At 36.3% G+C, this 26983-nt stretch overlaps 1 protein-coding gene across 1 annotated transcript in view; it reads right to left on the reverse strand.

The window, feature by feature from the left end:
* The window catches only part of LOC579580 (TWiK family of potassium channels protein 7), a 42719-nt gene extending 15736 nt beyond the window's left edge, over positions 1-26983 (reverse strand). The window contains exons 1-4 of the mRNA XM_030985910.1: positions 26622-26983; positions 23031-23212; positions 18460-18543; positions 16709-17412 (exon numbers count right to left, since the gene is read on the reverse strand). Coding sequence (XP_030841770.1) covers positions 16709-17315 — 607 coding nt within the window. The 5' untranslated portion in view covers positions 17316-17412; positions 18460-18543; positions 23031-23212; positions 26622-26983. The remainder of the gene's footprint in view (positions 1-16708; positions 17413-18459; positions 18544-23030; positions 23213-26621) is intronic.

The following is a 26983-nucleotide window of genomic DNA, read 5'->3' on the forward strand; positions in this document are numbered from 1 at the left end:
AGCATTTCTTTTCAACCGGGGTGCCGCAAAAGAATGTTAGTTACATTCACAAAAACAACATTTTTTTGGAAAACGTTGATTTTGTGAAAACAAATATCAGAAACGGTTGGAATATGTAATTTCATGAGAAAATAAAATTGTAAAGTATTTTTTTCCTCGCTTGCTGAAAATAACGGCAACCAGAGGCCTGAATATCCTCATATTCGTGTATTTAGGTCATGATGGAATATATCACTTTATACATGTTTATTCAGCGACGAGGTTCTGGCATACAGTACTTTAAATCGTTTCTAGTTCTAATGTTTTACCATTTTGGAGCGGGGAAGGATTGTCTTGTTTTATATTAGCATATGTCATGAGAAGGCAACCTCGTAACAACCGGTCGATTTGAGCCGAATGAAATCGATCTTCCTCGAAAGACATTCCCCGCTGGAGAACAACGACTTTGGGTTCGTTTAACTTCAGCAATATTTACCCAAATCAATCATGTAATACCCGATTACTTCATTGTACTTCTAAATTTCTAAATTTTCCTTTTCATTTACCTCAAGATTCTTTGCACAAAATTAACCATGAAATACATGATTAATTTATTACAATTCGATATCATACACGCTACTCTTTTTTTCCTTTCAGGACCGTAATTTGAGAACACTTCAAACTATATTCATAACAATTAAAAGAGTAACAGTGCTGGTATAATTATGAAGTGCAATAATGTTGTAATTATATGCTTACCAACTACTAAAACAATGATAAACATCAAACCTCGTAAAAATATAGAGCGATTTCTAATATTTCGTTTTTACGAGATTGATGTTATCAAAAGAAATGACTTTTTATTACAAAGGCCTACTAGGCCCTAACTAGATTTCTCTCGCAGCATCCCTAGTGATGTCATATGGTTGAATTCGGCCGGAGTATGCCACCATGCAAAAATGAAATAAACAAATCGAATGTGGCACCCTGGGGTGCTGCAGCACCGCGGTGAAAATAGCTCTTATATAGCGCATGTGGGTATGAAGAGCAAGTGCATTCGATTTCCAACTTTTCCCGGTATATCTGTCGGAACATAATCTAATTTTCGAGAATAGAAAATAAGGGTTTGATCTGGGTTAATCCGAATTACATCTCACCGTCCGAATGTTATTATGAAGATCGACAGATCATTCTATAAAGACGAACGAGCAAGCTACTGCGGAGATAGCAGCTGTACAAATTACCCAAAATATCCATAGATCTTTTGAACATGGAGTAGTCTCATTAATAATCACTGCCAAAGTTACAGACATGGTTCATGAATATATTTGCTTGCCCTCTTAAAAAGACCACTTCCACCTGTGTATCAACGAATTTGCCGTCGGTGCATACATGAATAATGATTGTATAACTTTCATGAACACGTATCCAACATTCATCTCTTTGGGTTTTAAGGTTTTCTACAAAATAATGATCTTTTATCTGCCCATGCGCAGATAGTAACTCTGAAGTAACTTCATCGGTTAATATACGACTCCAGCCTTCAACAGAATTATCCTCCCTAACTATTCCGTGTCTTATACTCTGGGATCCATTGGTATTTTCCATCAACATTCGATGGCGTATGTCACCTCACGTAAGAATGGCGTAGCAGAGAGGGATGGGGCAAGCGCCCTTCAAAATGGATGGGAGACAAGGAAAAATAGGAAAGGATAATGAAAGAAAGGTATAGGAAGGGACAGTAACATGAAAATGAGACGATTTTACAAACCTGTCAACATTTCACAGACATAATTAGGAATGTCTCATGGCAAAACTTAGGAATAGTCTAATTTTTTTTATTTTTTTTACACGGACATTTTCATGTTGTGGGAAGAATCAAGGGTTCATAACACGTGTTTGAAAAGGCAGAATCATAGGAATAGAAAATATAAAGGGTTGACAGCTGTGATATTACCCGACCTTATTATCTTCTATAGGGTGGTTGCGTTAACACACATTTTATTCACATAGTACAACCTATGCCCCCTCCGACCTAATTATCTCCTAGACGGTGGTCTCGTTAACACACATTTTATTCACAAAGTACAAACCATGCCCCCTCCGACCTAATTATCTTCTAAGCGGTGGTCGCGTTAACACGCATTTTTATTCACATAGTACAAAATAATCATCCCCTCCCCCCCCCCCTTACCCGATGCACAGTTCCCCATCAATGAAGGGACTACAAGGCTACGCAAATGTGATCTACCATGACGTATGCCCTTCATTATCAGGATTTGACCAGAGCACAGCCGTACCCCTTCCCTTCTTTCGACACTGATGTAATAGATGACGATGGAAACATAAACAGAATTGTGTGCGGCTCGTCTTCCTAAGATATGAAAACAGTCGTTAAAGTGAGGACTCGTAGCTAGGTTTAGAGGAATGACTAGTCTTTCCACCCAGGTGTTTTATTCTGTGATTGGCTATTGCTTCATAAACGTCATAAATGTTATTGGTCCTATCCTTTCAAATGAGATGATTTTGTTTCTCTCTCTCTCTCTCTCTCTTGCATGACACGTGTTTATACGATGAGGTTGAATTTGTTTATATCAATAAAACTGCTTGAGTGGACAAGGCGCAAGAAGGCCATCACCCCGTGTCCAATATCGTTAATAAATTTCGATGTCAATATCAACATAATATGCCTAGTTACTCTCTTACTCCTTTCTAAGGTGCATAGGGATCCAAATATTTAAATTTGAATTTTTATTGTCTATGCTTTTAGTGATGGGAATTTGTGGTGACAATTGACATGCTATGATTTTTATTAATTAGACATTCATACAAAAGAGATAAAGTTAGCTATGAAATTTTGAGTTGAAATTTTGTATGTTGAATTTGTAACCGTTATTTTCTGACTACCACAGCCAGCGAAACACGATTAGCATCCTCTCTGCACTCACTTGGTAGATAGAGGGGTTGATGAGAGCACTCATGTTATTGACTGACACAATGGCTCTCATGCCTTTGGCTATATTACCTGCGTGCCACGTCACGTTGACTTTTGGTACGGATGAAAGTTATACATATTTCGAGGATATTGGCGGATTTTTTTGTCTTCTTCTTCGTCAAAGAATAAAATAAGTTTGCTCTAGGGCTTTTAACCCTCTCATCAAAAAGGAATAAAGATCTCAAAAAAAAGGTCTATTATATTATGATTTAATCAGTTTTTACAACCTATTCAAAATGCAAGCATTCAATCGCTAGTGAAAATAACAATTGATTAACATAAATAGCTCTGGGTCTGCTTCAATCTTAAAGCCTGTCTGTACTAGTTTGGCCAGGGGGATTAGACCACCCAGCAAGGTCACTGACAGGCGGCAATCTCATCAACTCAGCTCTCAATTAACATAAGAAAAAGAGGATCATGGGGGACCAACAGGCACCGATTAGGCATTGTTTTCTATATAGAGGGAGTAGTAGTACAATGGGGCTTTAATAAAAGGCGATAAATCCTTGAAGGTGGTATCAAAACATACATCACACCACGCAGTCAGTCATGTACCTCATTTATTTGTCATTAGTGGTTATCATAACCTACTTTCAAGATGTGTACAACAAGAGAAGCATGACATTAAGTGACAGGTTGGTCTTCTCTGAGCGATTACTTTGGTATTCTCCTCATCATGCCTAATAGGCCTCCCCTATCTTCATGTATATGTCCGTCTGTCTGAATGTCTCTCTGTTTCTCTCTCTCTCTCTCTCTCTCTCTTTCTCTCTATGTATCTCTCTCTCTCTTCCTCTCCTCGCTCTCTACCTCACATCCATAATCTCCTAATGATCTAGTCTCACATTATGTCTTACTCCTCCCCTCTCCTCATCCTTCTCTCTCTCTCTCCCCCCCCCCCCCTCTCTCTCTGTCTCTCTCTCTCTTTCTCTTTCTCTCTTACGTATTTTTCAAAAGTTTTACTACCGGTTTATATCTCGTCTCCTTTTTCCATGACAACGATGAACTTGTAATGGAGTAGACGGGTAGATAAATAAACAATTTTGTAGTAACAATAAGGGTTTTATTTTTTTGTTTGTTAGTTTTCCTTTTTATGTGTGAAAGAAATACATGAGAAGAGCAACATATATTTTTGTGAGTCAGCAATTAACATAATAAAAACAAATACGATCTCTCAATAAAACTGAAAACTTTTTCTTTATTAAACGCGAATGATAGAGCTAAACTGCAATGAATTAGAAAATAATAACACGATCGCATCTATTTACAAAAACTCATGGGCCATTTCATAATTTTCATTACCACATGGTATGACCCATATAGAAATCATGTTCTGATTACTAATACATCATCGTCATACTCGCACATTTCATTAGGTGAAACATAAAGCTAAGTAGGCGATCATGGTTGAGTGCAAGGCAAGGGTTATGATGTGTTGATGAATATTTATGTAAAGGGGTTAATAAATTTGCACGTGGTATAAGGTATCAGCATGACTGGTTTAGTGCTGAGCATCTGTCATTGAAAGGTAGCTGAGAATGTTAAGACATGACATCACTACAAATGACAGGACTGTCCTGTACGTCACACTGAGCCAGAATTGTTGTTCCCTCCCTTCCCCTCCCCCTTCCTCCCTCTTCTCTCTCTCTCTCTCTCTTCTCTCTTCTCTCTCTCCCTCTCTCTCTGTATACCCTTGATTTTACACGAGGCATGATGTGATTTATGTCAATTATCGAATGATTTCGTTTATGTTAAATAACTAGGACCTAAACTGCATAAAGATGTATCAGAAATACTCATTAAGGCTCATTCACCGTTCTTTAATAACACCCGTAATTCTGTTTACCCCATTTCTTATATCGCTTATCATTATAACTATTGTAACTATCAATCAGTATCTTTTTTACAAAGAACATACAAATAATTATGTTCTTCATGTTATTAGAGTGGCACTAAAAGAATATGCGAAAATATACATATATAACCGGTGTCTAAACCTAAATATCAAACCGAGCCTTTTGTATTGAAAAAAGATAATGGTAGCAATCTCTTTTGTAAGTAGGGCCTAAGCACAAAAAATGCCAACACCTACAAATCAACACCTTCTCAATCGCATTACTACATATACATGAACTGAAAATGCACTTGTGTGTACGATGAAATGGGGCTAATTTCATCCCCCCCCCCCCCGAGTTTCTCCTCCGCCAGAGGTTCTGCAATGTTAAACCATGTAATGGCATCTGGATGGCAAGCCTCCCCGTTGGGGATTACGGAAGTGCATTCCACAGAGTACATCTCGACTACTGACTCCTGGATGTGAACTTTGCAAGAGGATGGTTTTCAAGGGTGGCCTATATATTGAAGAGTCAACTATAGTTGTCTGGCGCTACCTTGCATTTTTCATTGTTTGTTTGTTGTTTATTGTTTGTTTATTTGTTGTTGTTGTTGTTTTGTTGTTGTTGTTTTGTTTGTTTGTTGTTTGTTGTTGTTGTTTTTGTTTTTGTTTTTTGTTTTTTTTTTTTTTTTTTTTTTGGGGGGGGTCTTTTGTCACTAACATTTTATGTACGTGATCAAGTTTAGCCCCCCTCCCCTCCTTTGGTGACTTTGGGTCTGATACCATACATACGTCTATGGTTGATATTTGCAGCATGCGCATCCATCATACCAATAGCCAAAGATAACTTCATACATTAAATTTAGCAGGAAATAATCGACGTAATAATAAGCCTATGCTTTCCGGCCTACATCCGGGTTTCAGTCTAGTCCAGTGAACTCTACCCTCGTCCAAACTTATACAAATCATTGACGAATCTACACGTTAAATCATTATCATGTTATACATGTACCATGGTTTACTGTGAAACAGGGGCGGCTCCAGGGTTCGATAAAAAGAGAGGGCACAATATTCATCAAGATTTTTCTGACAGGTCAAAAACGCGGGTTATAATGATTTTTCGATTTACTTTTACCCACAAGTTCTCTAAGAAGCAAAAAATACTAAACTATCTAACAAGCGAGAAGAAAATAGGGAATTACCCCCCCCCCCCCCCCACACACACACACACACACACACACACACACACGCACACATGTCGGCACATTGTTGGACATGTGTACTGACGGTATGCCATCAGGGTTCCAATGGAGGGGATACAGGCAGCCCCCCCCCCCCTCCACCCCCACCATAATCCACCATTGTCTGCATGTTGGATATTTTGCGGAATTCGCTGTGGACCAGCCGCAAGTCCAGTTTTGACCGAGGCTATATACATGTAATAACTAGTAAGTTGTAAATTTTACTTTCTCCTCAATTCCTATCTGTACCAACTTGCTCCTACTTTCGATTTTCTTACATCAAGTACATTGGCTATACAAATAAACGTATTCATTCTAGAACGATGTTCTTACAGTAAAGGTGTCTTCATTTTTGGTTACATCGGGTTTCATTGACCTCCTGTTTGACAATTGTGTACTCTACTCTTTATTATAGTAAATACATCATACCACTTGTAAGAAGGAAAACAAATATGAATTTTGATCAAACAATCAATACAAATGATGGCAGAATAAGTAATCACATAGCTACATTATTCAGGAAGTGACGGGTGAAATTTAGATCATGAGTCATTATGGTGTATACGTGTATGCCGTGGTTGATTTTGTGTGTACAATTATGCTTCTCATTTATCACATGATATAACATCTAAGGTCGGCGATTGAAGAGACTTCCGGATGTGAGTGAAATTCGTCCATACATTAATAATTGAAGTCAATATTCATTTGTACTTTTCATTTTGTATTCACACTACTTTTGTGTACGATGTCCCTCTCTGAATGCGTCAAAGACAGCCCCAGTCATCGACGCAGCCCTGCGTCAGTCAGAGGACGCCCCATGTGACATGTGTATCAGGCTTATGCATCCATACAAACAAGGGCTTGGATTTGTGTATGTCTCAGCATATAGTATAAAGGTCTGCCTTGAATTGAGCAGAATAGCGACGCCATCGATTCTGACATGCCCAATGATTGCCCTTAAATTTTAGACGCAACGTATTTCAGGATTAATGTTACTGAATAAAGATGCCAATTTATCTAATAATCAACAAATTAATCTAAATCGACACAAATCCAGTAAACTTATTTTTTAACAATTTAGTCGGAAACAGGTTATTAAAATTGATTAAAAAAAACTATTTTTTAATCTGTTACCCTCTCTCATCCCTCCCCCTCCCCCCCCCCCCCTACTCCCCAACAAAAGAGAATGAATTACAAGTTGCATTTGCAGGAAGAAATCAAATTACGATGTGAATGTTCAAAATTCAAATTCTATCTCTCGATTTGCTTTTAACTACGGGGGAGAGGGGCAGTTAATAGATTGCCATCTCCCTTCTTTTTTACGGATTCTACCAAAGATGCACGTATACCATGCCTGGGATGAAAGTGACCCCAAAAGTAAGTCCTGTGGTGTCAAAACTGTATAAACAGGGAAGCAGATGTTTAAAATCAAATATGAAATGGAATTTAATCTTTCCTTTAAAACAAGAAAGTAAATAAACACTCTGTTCAAAGTTCAATCAATGCAGGCATTTGTGTATACAGGTAACGATGGAGATCTTTTGTTAGGGAATGAAGCATTTCTTTAGAATGAAACCCTGCAATAATTGGCAAAGTGAAGTGCATTAAGCGGTTTTCCCCGGCCCGCAATCTAATGTACTTGTATATTTATATCATCACCATAAACCATACATTTCACTGCGTTGGCAACGTGACATGGCCGAATACTATGAATATTGATAGTACACATTACCAATCTTTTTTCTTCATGTCTACTTTTTCTACAATATTTTACAGAACCTTGGTTATCAAAGACAGACTGACACGTATTATAGCATTACGTATACTTCAGAATATAATAAATATTTATTGTTAGAGACTGTAAGTTGTCATAGAATAGATAACGCAACGTCATTCATGTTTGTACATGAAAAACCTGTTATACGAATAAAAACTAAATGTCTAGGTGTTATTTGACATATATTCTACATGTTATACTCCCTCCTTCTTCGTCTTGCTTTTGGTAAAGAACCTACTACGTTGATATATCTTTCCCCATAATTTGCATTTTTTTTGGTCAAGTTCACTGCTCTATGCTGTAGTTATCTACGTCCTAATCATCTTCTCTGTGTGTGTCTATATGTTTATCTGCACTGCAAGATGAATATATTTCTTCTCAGACACCCTTTACCTGCGCAATCTCTCATTAAAGGTATAGACCAGTTTTGGAAATGCCCCCCTCTCAAAAAATGAAATGGAAGCTCTTATTACCAATCATGTGAAAGAATATGTTTTGACTAATACGTAATGATACAAATTTTGCCGAGAAACCGCCTACTAATTGATATATTTGGTAAATGATTATATCTATCCAGTACGGATAGATATAATGATTTATCGCGTAGTCCCATATACATCTTTCTGTGTACAGTGCTTGTAACTTTACCAAGACTGGGCAAAATTTCTTATCATTTTGATGATTCCAGAACCTTGCAGTACACACCAATACTTATATGCTAGATGATCAACCTTTTCTGATCGATTTCACAACGTTTCTTTCACAATGCAATCGCATTATCAGAACTAGTCTTTACATTTAACGTTACTTCTGCTACACGATCATTCGTAATGAAATTAACATTATTGCTATGTTACCATGTAATGCATATTCCAGCACTACATTTTAATATGCACATAAAGTGATGCATGCACTGCATCAAGCTTTAATGTCATCTTCGCTAGATCACAGGAAAAAATTAGAAACCTCATCTGTGGCACGTTATGAGATGAAATATTAAAAATGTATGAATAAAGTATACTGCCATAGTGACTGAGTGGCCTGGAAACTGACAGACCCATCAAATATTTATGGTGTTGGTTTTCATGAAAAACCGCTCTATTGAAAGCATCAAGGAAACATATTGCAGATGGTTTTGAGGCATGTCTATATTTTTTCCAAATATTGTATATATTTCTTTCCGTTGCTGAATACACACTTTAAAAGTTTAATCCAGTATTTCAAAGTGTGGAATATACCATTTTGCAAATTGTGTCACTCGTCGGTTACTTTTAAATGGTAGTTCACCGTTTTAGCTTTAAAAATAAAAATAATCATGTATGTACTCTAAATATCCACTTCAATAATGCTTTAATCCTTATTTGTCATGACTCTAATAAGATAACGTGGTCTTGTTTCTATTGTTATGTAATAATAATAATATTTTATATATTTTGTATACATATATAGAGAGAGAGCGTTTAATACACTCAGCAAAAAGAAGTCGACAATCAATAAATATTTTATATAAATTTGTTTCCATATATTAACATGAATTAATACTCTTATATGCAATTGAAATCAAATCATTCATAGCCATTTTACAATAAATGATTCTCTGACAGAAAATTGTAAACATGGAGCATCTGGCCATTCAAATGTTGCTGAGCATTTCCATCTTGTCTAGTCAAATTAAAATAATGGCCGAGAAAAAAAATCACGAGAAACACAAAAGGAGAGGCGTCTTGTACCAACGGTACTATGCAGTGCTGTTACTACAGTTGAGATCCAGGGCACAATCCTCCTCATTGTTTCTGATGTATTGATTTCATTGAGTGAACAAGTCTGTGTTACAGATGTTCATCAGCATTTGAATGGATATTTGCTCTATTTTATAATTACAATTTTGACATTTTCTTAATCAGTCCTTCTAACGTTTAAATGGATGTGCCCAATCAGAGTGAACGTTCCAAACTTGATCATAATTGATGTTGGTAGAGTGGTATTTCCTTTTAATCTTATATTATGTTTCATTATATTTTATTTACGGTTAACATGAACAGTTTGACCAATACAGAGTGTCTTTTATTTATTTTTTCTCTTTTTTTTTTCTTTCCTTTTTTTCTCCTTTTCCCCTTCTATTATCTTGCCAAAGGACGATAGTGTCGGGCTATGATTCGAACCCTCAGCCCTTGGAGTGAGAGGAATCCCAGCAATAGTGTTAATTAATAAGGAATAACGTAAGACTTTGACGAAAATGACCAGTTCATCAGATCATAAATGGCGAATCCAATTTTTTGTGTGTGTGTGTTGAATGAATTTCCTATAATCATGGCAATTGTTTAAATATACACAACTTTTTCCATCGGGGTTTTCCCCAGACATTAATTGTTTTGTATAAGGGTTTAAGCCGTCAACGCAAGATTATTATCATTTGTAATAGCTTGATTGTTATCGGTAATTTGTGCTATAAATGTCTTTGAACCCCCCCCCCCCCCCCCCCCTCTTTTTTAAATAATTTTGCTGGATTTATTAGTCACAAATCACTGTGGGCAAAACTGTGACATTCATGAACATTTATAATCGTTATTTTATGGCCATTTTTCAGTGTGTGCATGAATTTGTATTTGCATCAAAGCGCAATGCTGTATACGCTTTGGTGAACATCGCGGTCATATACCTGAACTGCTTCCAGTGGTGAAGACCACGCTCATTATGTGTACAGCGGAACATTTCAGGATGTCCATTCTAATATTGATATTTAATTAAACCACATTTTTCTCTCTTTTTGTCACGGACGAAATCGCAGCTCCTCGATTGCTCACACTTAACTTACTTCATTTCTCTCTCTCTCCTCTGAAAGTAAATTGCAAAAATGGGGCATCTGGCCATTCAAATGTTGATGAGCATTTCCATCTTGTCTAGTCAAATTAAAACAATGAAGAAATAAATGAAGAAATCACGAGAAACACGAAAGGAGAGGCATCTTGGCCATGCTTGTCAAAGCGGTATCATACAGTGCTGTTACTACAGTTGAGATCCAGGGCACAATCCTCCCCATTGTTTCTCATTAATATTGATTTCATTGTTAAACAAGTCTGTGTTACAGACGCACATGTTCATCAACATTTTGAAAGGATATTTGCTCTATTTTATAATTATAATTTTGACATTTTCTTAATCAGTTCTTCTAACGTATAATTGGATGTGCCCATCCAAGGGTGAAAGTTCAAAACTTGATCATAATTGATGTTGGTAGAGTGGTATTTCCTTTTACGGTTTGCATGAACAGTTTGACCAATAAAGAGTGTCTTTTTATATATTTTTTCGTATTTTTCCCCCTTTTTTCTTCTTCTATTTCCCCCTTCTATATCTTGCCAAAGGACGATAGTGTCGGGCTAGGATTCTAACACTCAACCCTTGTGACACCTCCAAATGTAGAAGTTAGTATAAAAATAACTTAAATGTCATCAACAGTGATAATTAATTAGGAATAAGTTAAGATGATGACGGAATTGGTCAGTCGATCAGATCGTAAATGGCGAATCCAATTGTGTTTGTGATTAATGAATGTCATAATAGGTATAATCATAGCAACTGTTCAATATAACCTCCCTTTCCTTCGGGGTTTTCCCAGACATTTATTGTTCTGTATAAGGGTTTATGGCAGCAATGCGAGATTATTTGTCAATGGCTTGTTATACAAAACAAATGTGCGCAATAAATAAATGTCTTCGAACCCCCCCCCCCCCCTCTTTTTTTATTTTTTTTATTTTTATATTGTTGCTGGATGTATTAGTTACAAATCACTGTGGGCAAAACTGTGACATTTATGAACATTTATGATGATTATTTTATTGCCATTTTTCTGTGTGTGCATGTATTTGCATCAAAGCGCAATGCTGTATACGCTTTGGTGAAAATCGCGGTCATATTATACGTGCACTGCATCTAATAGTGAAGACCACGCTCATAATTATGTGTACAGCGGAACATTTCAGGATGTCCATTCTAATATACAGTAGATGATTTCAATTGATATTTAATTAAACCACACTTCTCTCTCGTTTTGTCACGGACGGAATCGCAGCTCCTCGATTGCTCACACTTAACTTACTTCATCTCCCTCTCCTCATGATAGTCACTTTACCGTGTTCACTAGAATACTAATCGTTTGGATTGGTGGGGAAAGAAAGACATTAAACCTCTATTGAACCATACGAGTAAACGCCCTTCTGGAACTAAACAGACGATATTGGATTTCGTTGCTAATTGACGATATACACGGTCTCATGTAATCGTGGCAATACGCGCAGAGCTTGGGGTAATTTTTTGATTTGGAAGCGCAGAATTGATAGCAATCGGCTGTAATATAGGCCGAGTCCAAAATCAATCGGTTCAAGGTTGCCCTGCCAGCATATTCGTTTCCAAAGTATAAGAAAACAATAATAATAAATCAAGACATGACTGAATCTAGGACAAAGATCGTACAATTTGATAATTAAAGGGATAGTTGAGTTCTATTGCAGAGGGCGCTACACAAAATAATTTTTTGTGAGATAATGAAAAACTGAGTGTCAAATTTGAAAGAACATAATATTTATATGACAAAATCATCTTTTTTTGATCAAAATCGGTTCAGAGACGGCTGAAATATAACGATTTCTAATACTTGTGTACCACCACAAATATTAGAGATTTGAAAAAATTTGAAAAAACCGTTGAAAAAACGAAATAACGCCTTTTACGTCGTATAGCAGCCAATGCCGATGTTGGCTTATTTGTAGGCATTTTCGTATTGCTTATAAAACCCACAATTAGCCGGCTAATGTATTGTGCTTTTGCTTATAGCTATCAAAATACTAAATTATATCTGATTTAAAATGGGTCACAGCATTTTTATTTTGGTTTAGACTCAGCAGTGCATAATATACCTGACTCGGTTCTTTTGTTCGTGGTAGATATAAAAACAAAATCAATCCTGGTAGTTGCAACCATTTACTTTATCGGTCTTTATTCACGCAAACCTTTGATATGACAACTCAACGTGCCGCATTTATTAAAGAAATGTAATGACAGAAAAGAAAATATAGGCCTAGGTCATTTTTGACAACAAATTACTGTCCGATGCATTTGGTCATAATATCCTGTCCCCTTTCCCTATTAACCACCATCACGATATACTGAGGAGGAAAGAGCATTTAACTGCATCAATCATGGCCCATAGTGTTGAGATATCATTAGTTTCGAATTAGGTGTCTGACATAATAAGGACCCTATACATATAACCAGTGAAAAAAAACACTGTGGGAATACATCCGTATGTCACCTTCTGTCTTAATGAGCAATTACGTCTGTTTGTGGTTAGCTTCCATGGAAACAGATTGGATATATACTCATTAGAAAATCACGGAGTTCTGTTTATTGTGTAGTTCTTATCTTGAAGCGACGTTTCTCTCGCATGCTATTAATGATGGAAGAGCTTTCTTTTGTTAGTAAGACTGATACACTGGTAGGATGATTCCTTTAAATGCATTGTGCGCTGATAACGGCTGCCGGAGCTATAGAGCTAGGGTAATAATTTCCAAAGCTCTTTGGAAGCGCATATTTTTTAATATAATGTGATATGCGCTATACAAGAACCGAATATACTTATAAGTATTGTCTCATTGTAGACGAAGGTGTGTGTTTATAAAAAAATGTTTATAGACGTGTTTCAATCAGGGCCCCATCATACAAAGAGTTGCGATTGATTCAAATCAATCGCAAGTCCTCCAATCAATCCCAAGTTTGCTGTCTCATATCTCCAACGTATATAGTTGTGATTGATATCAATCGCAAGTAAGTTACGATTAATGTCAACTCTCTATTAGATATGATTATTTACGTCTGCGACCGACGTAAATAACCATGAAGAGAAATGGGCATATAACTTTTCAGTTTACATTAATACAGAGCTACAATACAGTATAGACAGGGTCATAGATAATAAGGGGGAATTAAAGCTTTCTATGGCAAGTTGCGTTGAAGACAAGCAGAAAGATCAGAGAAACCTATATGTGAAGTTTGAGCAGAATTGGCGGAGGCTTTTGCCCGACTATTGACCTTCTAAATCTTGAGAGCAATCGCAAATATGGACACCTTTAAAGTAAATATTCTGTCATTTTGTCATTATCATAATACTTACCAAATATATCAAAAATTAGATTAATACACCATTTCTCAGCCCGAATATGAGATGATGGTTGCTGGAATATAGTGGTAAGTAATTTTGAAATTATAATTATACCTATCAATGGTGTGCCGAATATAATAATGGCCGACGTCCACATCACAATTTTTTAGGAAGCTTTCTCTGTTGTCCTTCGTCTAAAATCAATATGTCTCCTTTTGTGCAGATTCACATCGACCTATATGTTTTATCAATACATTTAGTTTCCAGTTTCAGCTTCAGTTTTATTCGTTTTATTCACTCGTCTCACGCAGGAAGTAGGCCTAAAATTAATAAGATTTTATGAATGATCCTCGGACAATATCGTAAGGTGAATAACAAGAAATTCTGTCAAAGTTGACAGGCGTCACAAAGAAGTTAATCGTTGCTAGGATGTTCATGTCAAGTTGTTTGCTTTCAGTTGAGAGTTCAAGAAGAACCCGGAAGTGTCTTCAACTAACTGACGTATACAAACATCGCCCAATAACACTAATACAATGGTGGTGGTGATGATGATGATGATGATGATGATGATGATGATGAAAATAATAATAATGATTATCATAATAATAGTTGACAAATAAATGTTTATTATTATATTCATCATCAACATTATAAACGACATCATCATCGAAATAATACAAAGAAGAAGATAACGAACATTCTTAATGCATCGACTATATCTCTAAGTGCTTTAAGCAGGGCTCCCACTTAGCCGAGTTGGAGCCTCGAGTTGTGGCGAGCTGGCGCGATCTTATGGCAAGCAGTTTGATCATTAAAACATATTTCTTGATATCAAGAATTAAATTCTTGATATCACGAAATCGAATTCCTGATATCACGAAATCGAATTCTTGATATCAAGAATTACCTTTGCTTTACAACATAAAATTATTTCTTGATAACAAGAATTTATTCATTGATATCAATTAATAATAAAACGGCTTGCCATAAGATCGCGCCAGCTCGCCACAACTCGAGGGTTCCAACTCGGCTATAAGTGGGAGCCCTGCTTTGCAGATATACATGTAATATAACCCCGGTCATATGATTCAGGCTTGCCCGCGCACAATGAATGCACATTTCCCACTCCCTGAGGAGCATTCCAGCCAGGCGCTATTTAAAATTGCTGAGATAACTGCAATGACCGGTTACCCATTTAATGACTGGGTGAAGAGTGGCACATGTAGATTAATGCCTTGCCAGAAGACGTTAGTGGCGGGTTAGGATTCGAACCCTCAACCATTTGATTGAGAGTCAAGTGAACGAACCACTGCACCACGACACCTCTAAAAATATGATAATCACAATGGCATTGGTCATGAATATCATAGTCATTGTGATGCTTTACATTATATTTTTAAAGGTAAAGACCAGTTATGGTCATGCGATTGCATTGTGAAAGAAACGTTGTGGAATCGATCAGAAAAGGTTGATCATCTAGCATCTAGCATCTGCGAGGTTCTGGAATCATCAAAATGATAAGAAATTTGGCCCATTCTTCGTAAAGTTACAAGCACTATACACAGAAAGATGTATATGGGACTACCCTATATCTCTCACAGACCATGAGAGAAACAAATTTACCAAATATATGAATTAGTAGGCGGTTTCCCGGCAAATTTTTTATCATCATGTATTAGTCAAAACATATTCTTTCACATGATTGGTAATGAGAGCTTCCATTTCATTTTTTGAAATTGGGGCGTTTCCAATACTGGTCTTTACCTTTAAGTGCATAATGTGAAAGTGTACTCAAATCTAAAGTTCGCATCATTATTGTGGGAAAAGGCGCAAATTCCCCGATAATAAACGGATAAAGGAAATCACCCCTTCGTGGTCTTCTTTATATAGTAAACAGTACTTGATTTTAACGGATGCGGTTTATTCGTTCTCGGCTGAAAATCTGTTTTGTTAGAGCGAACTAAGTTAATATGGATTAACCTAGTTCGTTGACTACATCTTGTGCAAACCAACGTGTCAACGACCTAACTCCACACACAATAATGAAACTACAATTGACTAGTGTAATCGTGTATCCAAAAAATAAATGAAATTAATGAATTAATGATTAATGTCATTTCTTCAAGAATTTATGGTAATTAAAATTAAATTAAGAGGTTGTCATTTTATTGCTACATAAATCAGTTTACCATTTCTACTTCGAGTTCGAAACCAAGACTGAAATGATTACGCTTAAATGTTAATCGGCCAGTCGTATATTATATTATTTGCAACATAATATGAGCCTTTGGATTTACAGAGGAAACAAGTTTCACAAATTGATTGGTTTTGATTACCAATTTACCATAATGTTCTAAAAAGGAAAGTTAAGTGGATATAAGCACTAAGCTCAATATTTATAAATTGAACTGTTAAATTTATATCGTCCCTCTCTCTCTCTCTCCTATCTATATCTGTCTCTCTACCTCGCTCTTTCCCTCTGTCTGTCTGTCTCTGTCTCTCTCTCTCTCTCTCTCTACCCCCCCCCCTCTCTCTCTCTCTCTCTCTCTACCCCCCCCCCCCTCTCTCTCTCTCTCTCTCAAACACACACACACACACACAAACACTTCCTATCCGTCTCCTTCCCTTGACGTCTGTTTTTTGTCATCGTATGACTCGGAAGAATATTTCAAACGTCATATGCAAAAGAAAATGATGATGTACAAAATGCTGTATACTACACATAACTTACCGATGGTGGTAATGGTCGTCATACTGAATAGCATAGCGCTGCTGAGATTCCAGGTTCGACCTACTAGCAGAGAATCCATCCTTCCAATCGTCATTCCAGAACGTACCATCTTCTTCATCACGACATCAAACTGTTCATCCATCTCTTCCACCATAGCGTCATCATCACAAGCTTCACTGCTTTCGTAAGGCGTCCCTTTGCCAGCACCCTTCGTGCTAGAGGAACTCGTCCGACCAATCGCATCTTGAGGAGGAAGGGGCGTGGACCCTGAAGGGGTGCAAGTTGTTCTATTGATGGCGATCCCCCTCATCTTCACCTTGGCTTCATCAAGCTCCCTGTAGCATTCGAGGGAGCAGCTGTTTTCCAGCGTGGAGAAGACCCACGCCCCGAAGCCCAGGTACACGAAAAGTACACCCAAGAGCACTAGGTGCGGGATGACGGCCCGGACAACTTTCTTCACCGCGCCCAGGATGGTGTGTCTCTCTTTGAGCTTGGTGATCTCCTCGGACTCGTTCTCCCTGTTCGTATTCTGCCGACGAGATCGTCTGGTGGTCATTTCCCGGCTCATGGCACTCATGGGCATGTCTGACATCTCCGGCTGTAACATCTTGGTGGTAGCTGGGGTTCTCCCACTGGTTGATATGCCTTTGGGGTCTCCTGCAGCGACGTCTGTTGTTATAGTGTACGCAGCTCGTTCTTTATCTCTGTAGTATATAATAATGATAACAATTGATGATGAAGATGAAGTTGATGATCATGATACAAAAAATTAAAATAAAGAACTCTATATGTATGCTGCATAAAACTTCAAATGGTAATTAATCCTTCTACTAACCTTGAAAAATAGTAGGCAAGATTCCATCAACTTATAATATAGAAAAGCCAAGTGATTCTTTACATAGTTTCTTGCTGTCTGCTGCCTCGAGATCACTGGAGCAACGATAGGTGATAGTGAATAACCAGAGTCCCTATTCAGTGGAAGGATTTATCTTAAATTGTATAATCCCATCCGGCAGTCTGGACATAACAATGGACGGGACGATGCCCCTATTATAGATATTGACTTGAACAAAAAAAAAAAACACTTTGGGTCAAGAAAGTTAAAAGAATAGATTAATCCTTCACTGAGTAGAGTAAGTTATTCACTGTCAGGTTTAGATTCGCACGAAGACAATGGACGTCCTTTTAATGCACTGCCTTGAATGGAAGTCACACGTATCAGTCCACGCAAATCTAAAAGTCCCTATTGTCTCTATCTTCACTCCAGTGATCTCGAGGCAGCACACAGCAGGAATATGACTTGTGTGAAGATTCCCTTGTATTGAGAAAGTCCACATGTCTGAGTGGATGAAAGCTTATCTACTTACTTTTCAAGTTGGTAGAAGTCTAAATTACATTATTATGCTGATGATTAAGGAACGGATCTCCAGGAAATGTATTTTGTGTGTTTCGAAATTCAGAATGTATAGGTGAGGCAAACCCTCGACAAGTTAATTAGGCTTCAAGAAAAAGTGTTTATATAAATGCAAACTACAATTCAAATTCAGTATCAAATGATATTAAGTTTAAGAGAAACATAAACATGCATGTAGACGATGAATTTAAAAAAAAAATCGTCATTAATATAACTATCTAAAATAATAGGGTTAGCCATAAATCAACTCACAAAGCCGCAATACATGTTAGTAAGTACATAATGACAGTGCATAATGTTGTGTAAGGGTTAAAGTGAAATGATTATCCTCACTCACACACAGACAATGGTATTCTGGTTGTCACGTGATCACAACAAAAATGCAGACAACACGTCAAGCGAGGTCAAGCGAGGTCAAGGCCTGTGTAAACAAAGATTTGAAGAAAGAAAAAAAAAACATATATAATATATAATCAATAAACACTTGAAAGAGTAACGCCTAAAATTGTATTCATCGCGACGGTATTGTGGTCACGATAATGAAGTTATGTATATATTGATTTAAAACGAAATTGTACAGAGTTTAGAGCGGACACACGGCGGTACTGGCCTCCCATTTGATACCAGGTGGATGCATGGTACCTACGTCGTATATGAACCAATGCATTTTGTAGAAAATGCTTGTATGGTAATAGTAAAACATACAACAATTTAGAATCCACAAGATTACCTCAGATATCTCTACTAAGTGTTTCTTACACAATAGTCTTTGAATTTGAAAAACAAATTAGGATACTTCATGCATGCTTGGCAAAACCAATGTTTAACATTTTAGATCACTTCCAAAAACAAAAGTGTTTTTGTTAACCATAGCCTGCAGCTATTGTATTTTGAAATATGAAATAACTATTAGGCTACTTTTTGTTGAAACTCAATAAAACACTAAATTAATTCAGTATAACAGTAAAGCGAAAAGTGAGGGTTAAAAAAATATTTTGTAAAATGTTTTTTTTCCCTTTTTCCTGAAATGTAGAGAAACAGGATATCATAAAAATTGATTGCCTTTAGGCGAAGTGTAATTGTTTCTTTTAGATAATGTTTATTTTTCAAAAATTTTGTTTAACATTGTAACACTTTGAATACTATTCTCCTCCAATAATAATATTTTAGGATATAGCATTTCAATAACGACAAATCTATATACCGTATATGGATCACAGTTTATATTTGGGCGTTTGTCTGCTGATTTTCTTTAAAAATAATTCTCTCATAAAAATGTTGAAATTGTAACTTTGTTCCCACTGATTCAAGCTCCATGTGTTTACTTTTGAAATAGTGATGATTATACTTAGTTTGTTGATAATATTATATCTTATTAATATTATCTTTGTATGTATTCTCGTAAGCTTTATGTAGTAATTATTTTAATATTGCTATTATATCTCACGTGCTGCTATTGTAAACTGAATGTCATTCAGCTCTCGGGCTGCTATTTTCGGTTCGTGTAATAAACCATTCAATAAATAAATAAATAGACAGTTTGAAAGTGATACATCTCAAGTACTTCATAATCATTTATTACTTTCGAAATCCCCGATTGAATTGCCTTGTAAGTACTTAATAGTTAAGTGCAGGATTAATGGTTATAATAATGTTATGTTTAAGGTACAATGTATTTTATCGCTATTGTAGTGCTATAAGAATTGTATAACATATACATGTCAGTTTAGAAAGAATGGAAAGTGTGCCAGTTTGAATACTGATACCAGTGAAAGTGTATAAATTAAGTAATCAGTTTATACACACGTAATTAATTACACAATGCTTTACGTCTTATAATTAATGTGTAAAATAGATTTGTCTTCAAATATGAAAATACACGTTTCGAGTGTTTGATGTAAATTCATATTTTAAAGCTATCATCAGAACATAATCGCTATCATGATTATGCAATTTGAGCGACATAGATGATTACGCCATAAACTCTCGACGGTTAAGTAGGCTTAAAGTTTAAAATAACATGAACATTAATTCATCTTCAATCACGTGAACAGTTTGAGGGCCCGGAGAAAGAGGAAACTTGAGGTACTTGAGATCGAAATTGTATTGTGTCCCTATATACCTAAGTACACACTTAAGACTGCTCCCGACCTATAAACCATTGTTTGTTTAATAATACATGGTTATACATGTATTATCGTAATTCTTTACAAAGCAGCAAGATACTTAGACCGAAATGACTCAGATATCGACGGATGTTCCGCTGAGACTACATCTGGCTCCACTATGAGGGAATGTTGTAAAATAAATGTCAGTTTTATTTAAGATTTCCCCATACCTGCCTACAATTTACTCTACATAGACGGTAGTGAAAATCCACTCTTTCAGGACTCATTTGGGTTTGGAGTGGAATTCTACATTCTACATAGTGGAATCCACTATCAGAAAAGTAGTCATTTAAATTTTTAGAGTGAATTCAACTCCAAAACTGAGCGATGGCATCCCTGGTATCAAAATTATGATGACTAATGAAAGAGTAGAGTTCGACTACCCTTAATAAAGTGAGTACGCTACATTTGGGGAAACATTCGTGGTTGTCAGATTGCAGTGGAAAATTCCAAAAATCATATGACGTAACAATAGACACATGTCGCCGTGTTCCGCGGGGGCGAACATTTAAGCATGTACAGATGTGGAGAAAAAATGATCACAACGTCAATAATGACATTTGTGGTTTTATTAGGTTAACCGGTTATGATAATGCATTATAAAGTGGCGTCAAAAGGCAATGGTACAAGTTCGAATTGTTTTTATTATGGTGTAAAGTCAATTAAAAATAGATCTGTCCCAGTCAGGTCATTTCCTGTACATCATGTATACGTTGAAATAAGATAATTCTAGGCGTCAAAGTTTTGGGATTCATTTCCGCATGTTCCTAAAAGGTGACATTAGAGAGCCATTTATATCATTGATTTCAAAGTGGCTGAAGTGTAATGAATTGTTGTTAAATACAAAGAAATGTGAATTTATGCTATTTGGGTCAAAGAAAAAGTTATCATATTTTCAAAGAGCTCATGTTTTTATCGATGTAAAGTATTTAAAACGGGTTGATGAATGTAAATATCCAGAGGTTTCATGGTAACACCTTCTTTAAGTTTGGACGCCCATACTGCATCTGAGAAGGAAAATATAATTTGTAATTTACATTGTTTGAAAAGAATTAGGCCTTTTGTGAACAAGAAAACTGTTGTCATATTGTAAAAAGTACTCTTTCAACCTCATTTTGATTACTGTTTCATCGTATGGTATAATGCTGGTATAATTTTAATCAAACAGTTACAAGTATTACAAAATCGGGCTTTATGCATTGTTCTGAAAGTTGATACCAGATTTAGCTCCCAGCTTTTATATACATATTTCGACACTGAACGCCTTGAATTACATTGGATCGTACAAGCTGTATGTTTTGTTTTTAAATTATTGCACGAATTCTGACCGCATTCGTTATGCTCCAGAATTCATTTGAAAGAAAACGTATCCTATGTACATTCGTAAACCAAAAACAAATTGTAATCGATTGTGTAGGATTTATGCCAGTACCAAGTTATTTAATCATTATTGCCATGTCTGTTTTTTCACGTGCTGAACAAGATTTAAAAAAAAAATGATTAGAGAACTTGCGATTGATTAGGATCAATCGCAATTCTTTATAAGACGGGGTTCCGATAACCAAATGATATTGACATCAAAATTGCCATTTCGCTTCCTACTTAGTTTTATGGGACCTTTAATAGATAACAGCCATTTATTTATTTATTTATTTATTTATTATTTATTCGGCAATTCACAACAAAATATAAGAATGTAAATATGAGTAAACAAATATTAAGAGAATGTCAATTATAAATGCACAGTCTTCCTGGAGGTCCTCTGAGTGCATCAGTTGGCTGCCAGGGAAGAAGAAAGCCATTGAATTAATACAATGGTAAGATATACTAAAATCTGTTAAGTGCTAAGTAACGTATGTAGTATGATAGCTTGCATTTACCTATATAATTATGGACACAAGTGTTATTCACTGGATGTTGATGCTTTGAATGCAATCATAAATCACACTTGATAATTAGCTGCTTCAAAATAAGTTTGATAGAGGCGATAATATTGCTTCATCAGAAACCTATTTTTTTAATCAATTTCTTATATTTTATGAGATATGTGAATTTGGTTCGCAGTCACAACTGAAGTATGGCCAAAACAAATATTACAGAAATTGTGCAAACCTCAAACAAACCCAAACAGAATGAAAATCGCTCTTTAAATAAAACCGAGAGATGATTATATCATTTTTTTAAAGATATTATTCATTTTGTGACTGTGTTCATTTGAAACATTTTGTAACTCTTTTCATTTGAAATTTATATACAGTCGGGGAAATTTTAATTTCTAAACACAAACTTTTGATTACAGACGTACTAATCATTTTTAAATCAATGCATATTGGTCTGTTTCCGTCTGTAGTCTGAATTTCCGATGTTAGTGGTTGTCATACTCTTTTTTGTTACATTCACGGAGTCAATTCCCATGTGAATTAAACGAATCGATTGTAGTATGTCTACAACTCTTTATTGTGAAATTGAACAAAAACAAATTCATAAAAACAGGCAAATATTTATCTTCACAGCCAGCAGAAAATGGGGTTCAAAGGGCCCTATAAACCCCATATTTTGTGGCAAACGGCTAAACTATAGGAACTTTAATTTAATTGAACCCTCTCTTATAAAATCTTTTCCTCGACGCCTCGCTGATACTACTTCACAGCAAAATGCAGCCATTTGCAGCACTGAACACCGCACTCGGTTAAAACACTTGCAGAGAATTAAATAAGTAATGTGTTTTTTGAATACTCACCTAGCCATGATTTCGCAGAATATAACGGTATTATAGCTGAAACTATCGAAATTAATTGGGCTTTCAAGGAAAATTTGGAGCACTGTTGAGAGTGTGCACGCCTTGGGAAATGTGTGAAGTTCTCCTTCGGGTTGTGTCGAAGTCCGATGTACCGTCTATAGCCGCAATCAGTCTTTAGTTGGCTGTCGAGTTGGAACAAACAGAATAAATGAACACTTCACAGAAATTAATTGCCAATTTAGCACACGATGGAGACGGACAGTGAAAACACTACAAGAGCACTGAGAATCTGGACACTCGAAAATACCATTTAAGGCTGGACGAGTTACAAAAGCAGATATAATGCCGTAGTTCGAACTTTTTGCATGTCATGCCAATGACATGAGGCTGTGATGTTTAGAGTTGATACGAGCTTTGTATATCTTGTGAACGGATATGTGAGTGCCCTTTTCCTTCCTCTGTTTTTGGAGTATTGAATGGCGTATAGCGTGAATTTGGTCAATGAGAGGGCAGGGGCGGCCGGGGCGCTGGATGGAGGAATGGAATGCAAAGTAGCGGAGCTATCGAGGGAAAGGTGAAAGTAATACAGGGATCGTGTCATCTTCTTCTATTCTTTCTTCCCCCATTTTCGTCTCTCTTGTGATCTCTTTCTCTCTCCCTCTTTCTCTCTCTCTCTCTTTCTCTCTCGCTTTCTTCTTCTTCTTCTCCTTCTTCTTGTTTTTCTTCTTGTTCTCCCTTCCCTTTTCTTTATGAAATTATTATCATATCATTATTCTAGTGATCCTCAAAGGGCTATGCAGCATATCACGAAGATGAACTGAAGATAGCAAGAGGTGTGAGGAAGATAAATGAGGTTTAATAGGATAAGTGCATTATATGCCTCAGGAGGAGTCTCTGTATAGGTTCTCTGGACTGTCAGCATGCAGGCACTACTGTTGCTGGAAGGCTATTCTATTCTAAGATAGAGTGTTAGGCTTACTCAGTCGCTTCTGGCTTTCAATCTCTCTTTGTCTTTCTTTGTCTCTCCCTGTCTGACATATCTCTATCTCTCTCTCTCTCTCTCTCTCTCTCTCTTTCTCCCTATCTCCCTCCTTTTATTTCTCCTTTCTTTTGCAAGTCAATGGGGGTGAACCTGAAGTTAAAGGTAAAGACCAGTATTGGAAACGCCCCAATTTCAAAAAATGAAATGGAAGCTCTCATTACCAATCATGTGAAAGAATATGTTTTGACTAATACATGATGACAAAAAAATTTGCCGGGAAACCGCCTACTAATTCATATATTTGGTAAATTTGTTTCTCTCATGGTCTGTGAGAGATATAGGGTAGTCCCATATACATCTTTCTGTGTATAGTGCTTGTAACTTTACGAAGAATGGGTTAAATTTCTTATCATTTTGAAGATTCCAGAACCTTGCAGATGCTAGATGTTAGATGATCGACCTTTTCTGATCGATTCCACAACGTTTCTTTCACAATGCATCGCATGACCATAACTGGTCTTTACATTTAAAGGAACTGGGTATATAACATGGATAACATTCATGTTTTTAAATGTTTTTGTATCTAATGATCTAATCCTACGGTAGCACAAGGGTGTTAAAAGAATTGAAGAAAACAAAGTTATTTATTTATTTCTGATATTTAGACAGGGTGACTCATTATCACAAATTGTGGTGGTCTTCCATGAGGCCCTGTTAAACAGAATGAGGAACAATAGTTTAAAGATATATATATAATAATAATAATAACAAAGTCAGGGAGTGGAAAATGTGCACACATAGGCCCGAATTCACAAAGGAGGTTTGTCGTCAAACCTTGGTTTTCGTACGTCATATGACGCGTTTTACGCGTTTTTTACAAACCTGGTTTGTAAAGAACAAAAGGAGGTTTGGCGAAACAAAAGGAGGTTTGAGCTCAAACCTTGGTCTGAGCTCAAACCTTGCTTTGTGAATTCGGGCCATTGTGTGCGGGTAAGCCTGAATCCGATGACCGGGGTAATAATATATCTGTAAAGCGCTAAGGCACATCGTTGGATCGGTGTATTGAGCGCTATATAAAAAACCGGATTATTATTATTATTAACATATATTCATAAAAGCAATAAAGAATAAGTAAGAACATGACTTGTATAAACATAATACATAACGTATTTGGTACCCTCGTAATGAATGAATGGTTTGTTTGCATAATCATCTTAAAGGGAGGCTTTACTACTTCAGCAAGAAGGGATTAGACCACCCAGTGAGCCATCGAGGTCACTGTGACAGGTGGCTATCTCATTAACTCAGCTCTCATTTAACATAAGAAAAAGAGGATCATGGGGGACCAACAGGCACCGATTTGGGAAGTTTTCTATATAGAGGGAGCAAGTAGCTACAAGTAGGACAATGTGCCTTTAAAAATGAACGAATCGAATCGGAAGCTTGTATGTACAAGCATAATGAACCAGGAACATTTCCAGGCAATATATCATCAGTACTTGGAAATGATTAGGGCTATAGCTCGCAAGACAATGACTTATAAAATAAACAGCTCAAAAAAATGTATGACTCCGTGATTTACACCAATATTACCGTGATAACCATAACACACTTCAACGCTGTTATCTACCTCTGCATACACAGTAAAAATGGCAATAAAATAACATAAGGGTAAACAATCGGCATCATAATTTTCAGAGAATTGATTTATCATGCATGTTAATTGATAGGCTGTGCAATATAGGTACAGTTCCCGTGTGATGATAATATCAATAGCCAAAATATACTATATACTTGAGTGTAAATTTAACAATCGTATAGTTTTACTTTTTTTTAAACTATAGATAAATAGATATATAAATAAATACATAGATAAATACATAAATAAACGAATGATAGAATACGGTACTTTATATCCACTTCTTTGTGTATGTTTGATTGTTTATCTAGTTTTTTTTTTAAGCATTTATTCACAGAAGCTTCATCCACAGGCAATCGTATGCATGCATGGCTGAACAATAATAAAGAAAATGGTTAATTGTATGATGCAAAATTATGGGAGCAGAGTCCATAAGATACGAGATTCCGGAATCGCTCGTTTCGCTAGGCTACTGAAAGTAATCAATAAACGAGTCATAAAAGATAATCATTGATTTTGTGAATTTTCTACAAATCAATCCAGAAATAATTGTGTATTCTTGATGGAATGAATCAGATATACAAAACGCGTAACACATTGAAACTTCGATAGAATTGACAAAAGAGAAAGTTGAACAGTCTGTGTCTAAGAAGCCGATATTTAATAAGGTTAGGCTACGAGAGTTAGAAATATGAAATGTTATTTGTCATAATTATGCCAAAAAATGTCTTTCGCATTGAGTACTGTTTTACTACTTTGTATTTTTGTATTTTATTAACATTTATTTCCTTCTCAACAGCACAATATAAAACACAATGTATATATACATGATATGTGTAACAATTATTTCAACATAGAGTATACAGTAAATAATTCAGATATGGAAGGAGGCGAAAACCCGGAAAGCATAGGAAAACAAACAAAACGAAGTAAAAACCGGAAGAAAAGAATTAATACATGGCCTACTTACCCAGGGTTGCGTCTGGTACTAATAAATGCAATGCAATGCAATTCTAGGTTTCAGCAAGGATTCAAGGAATGTTCACTTAATTAATGCTATGGCTATCCCGGATGGCTATATATCGCTGACGACAGTCGAAGGCGGTAAACTCATCTTTTCCACATTTTGCATACTCAAAAGAAATTCCGACATTGACAACATTAGATGAGGATCGTTTAATTGCGGGTGTCCGGTGTCCAAACGACGTTTCATCAGTGCGGTTGCAATCACAGATTTGCAATACTGGAGCGATGGAGTAAACTGGTTTGATGCTGGTGTCTGAGCTCTCTCTCTCTCTGACACGGCCAGTAGAGGGCCGTTCACCCTAAATG

The sequence above is a fragment of the Strongylocentrotus purpuratus genome, unplaced genomic scaffold (assembly GCF_000002235.5).
Source record: "Strongylocentrotus purpuratus isolate Spur 01 unplaced genomic scaffold, Spur_5.0 spur5_scaffold_15, whole genome shotgun sequence".
NCBI classification, from domain to species: domain Eukaryota; kingdom Metazoa; phylum Echinodermata; class Echinoidea; order Camarodonta; family Strongylocentrotidae; genus Strongylocentrotus; species Strongylocentrotus purpuratus.